At 44.4% G+C, this 10557-nt stretch overlaps 1 protein-coding gene across 1 annotated transcript; it reads right to left on the bottom strand.

The window, feature by feature from the left end:
• Positions 1–412: 412 nt before the first annotated feature.
• LOC119520839 (transcription termination factor 3, mitochondrial-like) lies at positions 413–1609 on the bottom strand. Its single transcript, XM_037818733.1, has one exon. The coding sequence runs from the start codon at positions 1607–1609 to the stop codon at positions 482–484; it is 1128 nt and encodes a 375-aa protein (XP_037674661.1). The 3' UTR covers positions 413–481.
• Between the last annotated feature and the right edge of the window lie 8948 nt (positions 1610–10557).

The raw sequence follows: 10557 nt of genomic DNA, 5'->3' as shown, positions 1-10557 counted from the left end.
CTTTGAATACTCTTCCTAGACCTTTCCCTTCTGGAACACCAATGAGTCTTACATTTTGGCATTTTATATTGTCCTTCATATCCCTGAGATCCATTTTGATTTTTTGATTTTTTCCCCATTCTTTCTTTTGTTCTTCACTTTCCATTCTCTCCTCTTTGAGGTTGCTAAGAATCCTTTAATCTAGTACTGTGAATATCCAGAATCTTTTTAATTTGATTGACAGTTTCTTTTATTTCATAAGGTTGTCTTTTTTTTATTTACTCTTGCAATTTCTTCTTTTTTTTGCATTTATTTAAAATATATTTATTTATTCATATATACTTTCACTTTATTACATTTTAATATTCATCAAAAACTAAAGAGTTTGTAAGAATTTGTCAGAGTCCTGTACTGAGGCTTTGGCAATCTCTTCACAAAATATTTCATCAGGAATAGATACTAGTTTGTCCAAAGAGGTGTAGTTAGATTTTGCTGGATCATACTATGCTCTTCCTAAATAGGTAAGAAACAAACGTCTTTCTTTGATTTTGAAAAACTTTGTATTAAATACCTGTGGGAACCTTACAATGATGTGGTGGGGAATCTGCATCACATTGTGCACATAATCAAAAGTCTCAGTAAGTTTCCTTTTATTTGCAGTTAACATCTTTGCGATTCTGGTGATCATATGTTGAATTTCATTGTGTTTAAAACCAAGTTCAAGATGATAAACCTTCATATTTTCTTTCACAGGCTCTAGACTTTCAGTTAGCAGCCTTGGGAGACAAATTACCAGATCTCTAGTCTTCTTCACATTAAGTTCAAGTTCTTTCTGAAAAAATCCCAATCTGTTATCCAGCCTTTCCACCGAAAAACTCAGCAAAAATGGTGCCTTTCTGACCATCTGTGCAATATCTGTCTTACTGAACTTTTTTGACTGTAGGTAAGCCACCCTGATCTTAAGATTTTCAAGGTCTTCAGAGAAAATGGCATAATTTTTAGTCAAGAATGCTCCCAGTTGGTTATCCTCTATACCCAAATCTTTAAGAAACAGGAGTATTTTCTTAAAGTCTTTCTCAAAATCCAGTCTCAGAAGGTGGTTGGCTGCATCAGAATGTTTTTCTATCTTGGACAAATCCACCCCTAGAAGCACTAACTTCTGCAGAGTCTCAGAATGATCCACATAGTCTCGAAGTGTGAATGAAACTGGGGGCAACAGGGGGTCTGCAATAATTTGAATAGCCTCTTTCTCGGAAATTGGTTGCAATGGAGACAATGGAGGTAAATCTTCCAGTTCTTCTAAACACAGCTCAGAATCAAAGTTGGGTGTCCTTTGTGTCTTGTGTGACTGTTCATTCACAGAAGGAAGCTGAGTGCTTTGGGCAGAATTATTCTCTTGCCTACTTGTGTTGGTATGCTGGAAACTATTCCATAAGGAGGAAGTCCTGAAAGTCTTAAATCCCCACTGGAGTACACCATTGTCAGAGGATATCAGAGGCTTAGCAGAAGAGCCATGCAATAATGTTCTTCCTGGTCTCTGAAAATGTCTGCTGGGTTGTGTAGCATTGATGAAGCTACCCAATTCAATTGAGTTGAACCATCTGAGTATCTGCTGGGCTGAGAGGGCCATTTTTCTTAAAGCAGCTGATCTCACCTGGGCCACGAAGATCCAAAGGCCATGAGGTCCAGAGGCGCGGCTCTGACCCGGTGGCGGGGCGCAGCCTGGACACGAGCGCATCTGCAACCCGAAGGGGGCTGAACTCCAGCCCCTTCTGCTCTGGCGGCTCCTAACTTTACCTGTGGTAAGGCCCGGGCCTCAGCTTCTCTACCACGGTGGCCGCCTGGATCGCTCGGCAGGCACCCTACACACTGCACACCAGCCCATCCGCCCGCCTGGCCCCATGCTGCCACAATTTCTTCTTTATGCTCTTCTAGGTTCTTCTTCATGTCCTTTATATCCTGTGCCATGCTCTCGTTGTTTATCTTTTGTTCTTTGATTAATTGCTCCAAGTACTGTGTCTCCTCTGATCTTTTGATTTGGGTGTTTGGGTTTGGGTTATCCATACCTTCTGATTTCTTCATATGCTTTAAAATTTTCTGTTGTTTTTGGCCTCTTTTCATTTGCTTATCTTGATAGGGTTCTTTTAGGATATGTAGACTTATCTGAACAATTATCTCTAATTTATTAGAACTAAAGCTTGGTGGAGTACACTTTCTCTGACTAACCAGCAGGTGGCATCTGCGAGCCACCTATTCCCCTCAAACCAGTTCTCCCCAACTTTGTCTTTGTGGTGTGTGGGGGTCTGAATCTTGTGGGGGTCCAATTGGTGTACCAAGTTTCCGTGTGTAGTTGGTGCTGCCTGCCCTGAATGTAGGGCATGTGTCTGAGTGCTTAGAAAGGGAGGGTGGTTTTAATAATCACAACTCCCAGGTGTTCCTGGAGACTTAAAGCTGTTACAGGAGTCTAAACCTTCAGTTCAGTCTCGCCACAGTTTGCCTCTGCTGTAGACCACAATTCCCTGGTATTGGCTTATTGTCCCTGGGACTTCCAAGTGAGTTCCTCTTCTAAGCCGTGCCCTCCTAGGGCTTCTGCTGAGGGAAAACTGTGCTATGTCACAGGTGAGCACAGTCACACAGGGAAGTTCTGGGTCACAGGGCCATGTAGGGGTGTTCCCAGACCGCTGAAAAGATGGGGAGTGGTAATTTTCCCCTTTATGCTCAACTCCACCTTCCTAGCTCCAGGACAATTAGCTGTGGATGTGTGAAAGGCTATCATCCATGCCAGATATTGAGGTGTGTGCACGTGTTGCCAGAAACACTTCCCGCTGCGCTGGGCTGTATGGGATAGACCTGGGCTGTGGCACTGGCCAGCGGCGTTCCCAGTCTGCTGGAAAGATGGTTGCATGGGGCATGGTAATTTCCCCCTTTTCATGGACCCACACCTTCCTAGCTCTGGAACAATTAGCTGCAGGTGTGTGAAAGGCTATCATCCATGACAGATATTGAGGCGTGCATGGGTTGTGGGGAAGCAGTTCCAGTCATGCTGCACTGTGAGGCTCTCGCTGCTGTATCCGCAGCTGCTTTTGGGTTTTTAAACATACTGTCTCCAAATGCCAACCCCTGGTTTCTTCCAACCACGGCATGGCTGCCAGTTCTCCAGCAGGCTCACTCACTCATTTCAGAATGCAGACTCCTGGTTTCACCAAGTGCACGGTCCCTGTGGATTTAGCAGACCTTGTCCAGCTGGTGCATCACTGGAACTCGCGTTCTGGAGCACTTTCTGGCTTTTATCTAGTATTTTTCATGGAGATATTTTTTTTGCCTTGTCTTTCCTAATCTGCCATCTTCCTCCCTTGACTATGTTCTTTTAAGCCACTGTTGTGTTGGCAGACCTATTATGGGTGAGATCTTTTGATTGCATTGTTTCCATGAAGATGTGGCCCACCCAATTGTGGGTGGGGCCTTTTGATTAGATTATTTCCATGGAGATGTGACCCTGCCCATTCAAGGTGGGTCTTAATTAGTTTACTGGCATCCCTAAGAGAACCAACACAGAACAAGAGCCAACAGACCAAGATGCTTAGAGAGAAAACACCCAGAGGCATTTTGGAGACAGCTGTTGAAACCAGAACCAAGAGAGGAGCTAAGAGATGAAATCCAGAGTTTGCCAAGGAGAAGCTAAGAGAGGACCTCCAGACACCTAGAGAGAAACACCCTGGGAGAAACAAGCAAGGATGCACAGGAGTTGAGAGACAAGCTAAGACAAAAGCCCAGAGACATTTTGGAGAAAGCAATGGAAACCAGAAGCTAACCCTGGGAAGAGCTCAGCAGATTCCAGCCATGTGCTTTCCCATGTGACAGAGGAACCTCAGATGCCATCAACATTTCTTCAGAGAAGGTATTCTCCTATTGATACCTTAATTGAGACATTTTCATGGCCTGAGAACTGTAAATTTGTGAACTAATAACCCCCCATTGTAGAAGTCAACCCATTTCTGGTATTTTGCATTCTGGCAGCTTTAGCAAACCAGAACACCATCCAATTTGGCAATTGCCCTCCTGGTATTTATCCCAGGGAAGTAAAGACTTAGGTTCCCATCAAAATCTGTCTATGAGTGTTCATGGCAGCTTTATTTACAATAGCCACAAATTGCAAACAATCCAAATGTCCCTCAAAGGATGAGTGGTTAAACAAACTGTTTAAATTCCATCCCATGGAATACTACTCAGCTATAAAACAGAATGAGCTATTGATGCATGCAACAACTTGGAAAAATCTCCAGGGAATTATGCTGAATAAAAAAAAGTCAATCCTAAAGGTTAGATTCTGAATGATTGCATTTATATAACATTCTTTTTTTTTTTTAATCTTCATTTTATTGAGATATATTCACATACCACGCCGTCATACAAAACAAATCGTACTTGCGATTGTTTACAGTATATATAACATTCTTGAAATAACAAATTACAGAGCTGGAGAACAGATTAGTGGTTGCCAAAGGCTAAAGAGTCGGGGTGGGGAGAGAAAGGGAGGTGGCTGTGACTATAAAAGGATCCCTATCACAGAACTGTTCTGTGTCTTGCATGTGGTGGTAGTTACAAGAATCTACATGTGGTAAAGCTGTATAGACCTAAAGCCACACACGCAAATGAGTGCATATAAAACTGGTGAAATTTGAATAAGCTTTGGATATATAAATTTGAATATAGCTATGAGGATATTACCACTGGGGAAAACTGGGTAAAGGGTGTATAGGGTCTCTCTGTATCATTTCTTACAACTGCATGTGAAACCACAATTATCCAAAAACAAAACAAAACAAAACACACACACACTGAAACCAGCTCATAGATGTGCTAAAGAAAAATAATGATGGTACTGGGGAGGTGCAAGCATGTGTTGATATTGGTGGCATGAGTGGGTTCAGTATTCCCAGAGGGTGGCTGTCAGGAGCCTTTGCACAGCCTTTGCTGCCATGGTCCCATTCATGGGACTTCATCCCAAAGAGTAGCTCAAAAAGAGAAATAGGTATGCTGTTTGCAAAAAAATTTTGTTTATACTATCGAAAGCATAGACACATGGAAACAACTTAAACATCCAGCCATTAGGGAGTGATTATGCAAATTGGGAACCATCCACTGGAAAAGAAAACCTAGGCAAGGTTCTGTTCAGATAGTTAAGCAGGAAGCTTTGACATAAGTATGAAGCTATTGATCTTTGTCCATTTTTCAAATATTTATTGAGTGCCTGCAGTGTGGCTGGCTCTAGGGTATAGGACTATGTTAAAACAGAGTGGGTCTATTAATCATTCTTTCTTTTGCAGAATTTTATCAGGGACTTTGCAGCTATTTATCCAGGGAGTGCAAGTCTGTACTTCTGTTGATTGGGGGGGGGGGATGGGGAGATAGAGAGAGAGAGAGGGAGGGAGGGAGAGAGAGAGGGAGAGAGAGAGAGTACACTGGGTGAGATGCTGATGGGTGGGGAAGGCTTGCCAGGGTGGAAGGGGCTCCATCTCTTTGCTGGAGGCCTGTATTAGTTAGGGTTTTCTAGGGAAACAGAATCAATGAGAGATATCTATAAATATAAGATTTATAAAAGTGTCTCATGCAACTGTGGGTACTCATGAGTCCAAATTCCTTAGGGCAGGCAGCAAACTAGCAACTCCAACAAAGATATTTGATGAACTTCTCAAGAAACAAACTGGCAACTTTGACAAACTCCTCAGGAAACACTTCACTGGTCAGCTGAAGAAGAAATGAAGGTCCTCTGTCTGCCTCACTTCAAAGTCTTCAACTGATTGGATTAAATCCAGCTGACTGCATTCTCTCATCTTGGAAGACACACCCCTTGTTGATGTCATCAGTCATGGCTACAGCCAATTGACTGATGATTTAATTAACCAGCCTGTTGGTTTATTAACCAGCTACAAATGTCCTTGTAGCAGCAGTTAGGCCAGTGCTTGCTTGACCAGACAGCTGTGTACCATCACCTGGCCATGTTGACACATGCACCTAACCATCACAGTCCACCCCTTGTCAACTTGGCAGTTATGCACATCACCTAAAACCATACTTCATCTCTAAGTAGAGAACAATAACAGACATATATTTCACCTAACAGTACTTCACTGTGTAGCATACAACCAGAAACACATAAATCTCTCCAGAATAGGGTGCTAGTCCTTGGGTGATATTAACTCTTAAAAAATTGATTTCCTTTAACTTAAATACAACAAAATGAACAATACAGCTTATGTCATATGACAAGGGGATAAGACAGAGAAGAAGGCAAAGATATTTGCTTTACAGACAAATACAAACATACTCAAAACAAGGAGGAAATATTCAAGCCATCATAGTCCTTGTTTCTGTAACTGGTCATGTGGCTATAGTTCACAATTATCACTACCTTCTTCCACTACCCATTCCATGTTCCCTTTACCCTCAGCAAGCACGTCAGCTGGCCATGGTTCTTTGCTTGGTGGGGTGACCCAAACCTTCATTCCTGAAATTTCTTGGCCATTGGTAGTCCTGCCTGGATTGGATTGTTGCAGTTTTCCATTGACTTTAATCACAGGGCATGGTAGTACTAATTGATGTCCTAGGTGATCTCCTGTATTCCAGGAAAACACTTCTTTACATCCATTGTGTAGTTGCAGTGCTATTCCCCTAGGTAGTCAGGATCAATCACCCCAGCCTTCCTTGCCTATTAATTCAGAGGCATAAGAAGCCCAAAGTGGCCAGGTGGCAGTTTTAACTTCCAGTTCAATGGAATTATTGTTGTTTCCTGGTGGAAGCACTCCTCCTTTTGAAACAAAGACTTGTAGGCCAACAGAGCTTAAGCTTGCAGGGACAGGAAGCAAAAATTTACCTAGTGGATCACTAGGAGTGATAGTGAGTGGTGTCACTCCTGTTTCCACCCCTTGATTCCTGGACCCATGAATCCTCACTATGGGAGAAACAGCACCATAGAGCGGATGCTGATTCAGAGCATACACAGCCTCCTAGAGAACACTGCCCCAGCCCTGCAAGGTATTGCCACCTAGTTGGTACTGTAGTTGAGTCTTCAACAGGCCATTCCACTATTCTATCAATCCAGCTTCCTCTGGATGATGGGGAACATGGTAAGACCAGAGAATTCCATGAGCATGTGCCCATTCCCTCACTTCCTTTGCTGTGCAGTGGGTTCCTTGGTCAGAAGCAATGCTGTGTGGAATACCATGATGGTGGATAAGGCATTCTGTAAGTCTATGGATGGTAGTTTTGGCAGAAGCATTTTGTGCAGGGAAGGCAAACGCATATCTGGAGTATGTGTCTCTTCCAGTAAGAACAAATTGCTCTCCCTTCCATGATGTATGTACTCCAATGTAATCAACCTGCCACTAGGTAGTAGGCTGATCACCTCAGGGAATGGTGCCATATTGGGGTCTGAGTGTGGGTCTCTGCTGCTAGCAGATTGGGCACTCAGCAGTGATTGTGGACAGGTCAGACTTGGTGAGTGGAAGTCCATGTTGCTGAGCCCATGTATAACCTCCATCCCTGCCACCATGAACACTTTGTTCATGGGCCCATTGGGCAATGACAGGAGTGGCTGGGGAAAGAGGCTGATTGGTATCCACCAAACAGGTCATTTTATCCACTTGGTTATTAAGATCTTCTTCTGCTGAAGTCACCCTCTGGTGAGCATTCACATGGGACACAAATATCTTCATGTTTTTTGCCCAATCAGAAGGTTCTATCCACATACCCCTTCCCCAGACTTCTTTGTCACCAATTTTCCAATCATGTTCTTTCCAAGTCCCTGGCCATCCAGCTAAACCACTAGCAACAGCTGCATATCGTGCAGAAGAGGCCTGAGTCTTCTCTTCCTCGGTCCACTGATTGTAAGGAACTCCCCAAGATGCCATAGCTGTGGGCTGGGATAGAGAAGGTAAGGTGGAAGGAGTGGGGGCCATGGGCATTTGGGCCACTTCCTCATGTAACTTATTTGTGACTTCAGGACCCGTTCAAGCTCTATGTCATGTATACCAATTCCGTTTTATGACAGAGTGCTGCTGTGCATGCCCAACTTTATGGCTTGGTGGGTCAGACAACACCCAGCTCATGATAGGTAACTCAGGTCTCATGGTAACTTGGTCACCCATGGTTAAGTGTTCTGTCTCTACTAAGGCCCAGTAGCAGGCCAACAGCTATTTCTCAAATGGAGAGTAGTTATCTGCAGAGGTTGCTAAAGCTTTACTCCAAAATCCTAAGGGCCTGCATTGTGATTCTCCTATAGGAGCCTGCCTAATGCTCCAGACAGCATCTCTATTTGCCACTGACACTTCCAGCACCACTGGGTTAGCTGGATCATATGGTCCAAGTGGCAGAGCAGCTTGCACAGCAGCCTGGACCTGTTACAGAGCCTCACCTTGTTCTGGTCCTTACTCAAAACTAGAAGCTTTTGGTCACTCAGTAAATGGGCCAGAGTAGCATACCCAAATGAGAAATATCTTGTCTCCAAAATCCAAAGAGGACAACTAAGCATTGTGCCTCTTTTTTGGTCATAGGAAGGCTCAGATGCAACAGATTATCCTTCACCTTAGAAGGGCTATCTTGACAGGCCCCACACCACTGGACACCCAGAAATTTTACTGTGGTGGAAGACCCCTGTATTTTTGTTGAATTTATCTCCCATCCTCTATCACCCAAATACCTTACCAACAAAACTAGAGTAGTTGTACTTCTTGCTCAGTAGGTCCAATGAACATATCATCAATATAATGGGCCAGTGTGATATCTTGTGGGAGGGAGAAATGATCAAGATCCCTGTGGACAATACTATGACAGAGGGCTAGAGAGTTGATATAACCTTAAGGTAGCACAGTGAATGTAAACTGCTGGCCTTGCCAGCTGAATGTAAACTGTTTCTGGTGGTCCTTACTAATAGCTATTGAGAAAAAAGCATTTGCCAGATCAACAGCTGCATACCAGGTACCAGGGGACGTGTTGATTTGCTCAAGCAATGATACCACATCTGGAAAAGCAGCTGCAATTGGAGTCACCACCTAGTTAAGCTTATGATAATCCACCATCATCCTCCAAGACCTGTCTGTTTTCTGCACAGGCCAAATACGAGAGTTGAATGGGGATGTGGTGGGAATCACCACCCCCGCATCCTTCAAGTCCTTAAGAGTGGCGTTAATCTCTGAAATCCCTCCAGGAATCTGGTATTGCTTCTGGTTCACTATTTTGCTAGGCAGGGGCAGTTCTAGTGGCTTCCACCTGGCCTTTCCTACCATAATAGCTCTTACCTCATGAGTCAGGGAACCAATATGAGGATTCTGCCAGTTGCTGAGTATGTCTATTCCAATTATGCATTCCAGCACTGGGGAAATAACCACAGAATGGGTCCGGGAACCCACTGGACCCACTGTGAGATGGACCTGAGCTAAAACTCCATTGATTGGGGGTTAGCAGTTTGGAAAAAAGTCTCAGAAATATTAGTGGGGGAGTCTTATAATCCTTACAAAACAGGCATTGTGGGAAGGCTGTGAATCAGATGTGCTGAACAACATTCCTCAGTTTGGAGTCAAAAGCAAGCTCTACATATTTGCAAAGCCAGTATCACCAGTTTTGAGTTATTTTATAGTCTTAAAAAATGCTGCATTGGAGAACCTAAGATGGCAGCTAGGAGACACAGGGCAAAAATACACCTCTGTGAAAAATACTAGATAAAAGCCAGAAAGTGACCCAGAACACCAGTTCCAGCGATGCACCAGCTGGACAAGTTCTGCTAAATCCACAGGGACCGTGCACTTGGTGAAACCAGGAGTCTGCATTCTGAAATGAGTGAGTGAACCTGCTGAATGTCTGGCAGCCATGCTGCAGTGTGGGGAAACTGTGGGTTGGCATTTGGAGGCAGAGTAGTTCTTTTTTAAAAAAAACCCAGAAGTGGCTGCAGATACAGCAGTGAGAACCACACAGTGAAGCACAGCAGGAATGGGCTGTGCCAATGCCTCATTATCTGGTGTGGAAGATAGTCTTTTAGGAGCCACTGCTAATTGCCTCAGAGCAGGGAGGGCAGAGGAGAGCCAAAGGAAGAAAAAAACCATGCCCCTTGCAGCCATCTTCCCAGCAGGCTGGGAATGCTCCTGCCTGGCACTGGAGCCACAGACCAGGGCCATGCTAAGGGATCCAGTGTGATGGCAAGTGTTTCCTGCAACACCATGCACACACCACAATATTGGGTGTGGACAGTGGCCTTTCGTGTGCCCACAGCTGGTTGTCCTAGAGCTCAGAAGGTGGAGCTGTGCAAAAAGGGGGAGGTTAACATGCCCCATTCAGCCATCTTTACAGCAGGCTGAGGACGCCCCTGCATGGCCTGGCAGCCCAGGGCTTCCCTTGAGATATGGTGCACACTTGTGGTGTAGCAGAGCCTTCCCCCAGCAGAGGACCCGGAAGGGCACAGCTGGGAAGAAGGACCCACTCAGAAATCCCAGGGACCCTACGCCAATACCAAGGTCTTGTGGGTCAGTGGCAGAGACCATCTGTGGTGAGACTGAAATGAAGGTTTAGACTCTTGGAACAGCCTTA

The sequence above is a fragment of the Choloepus didactylus genome, chromosome 2, assembly GCF_015220235.1.
Source record: "Choloepus didactylus isolate mChoDid1 chromosome 2, mChoDid1.pri, whole genome shotgun sequence".
Taxonomy (NCBI): Eukaryota; Metazoa; Chordata; class Mammalia; order Pilosa; family Megalonychidae; genus Choloepus; species Choloepus didactylus.
Note: the sequence above shows the minus strand (reverse complement) of the source record. Positions and strands in the feature narration are given on the sequence as shown.

What these genes read in the sequence shown, in the direction of transcription:
- LOC119520839 (XM_037818733.1), bottom strand. Translation starts at nt 1,609, where the DNA reads ATGGCCCTCTCAGCCCAGCAGATACTCAGATGGTTCAACTCAATTGAA.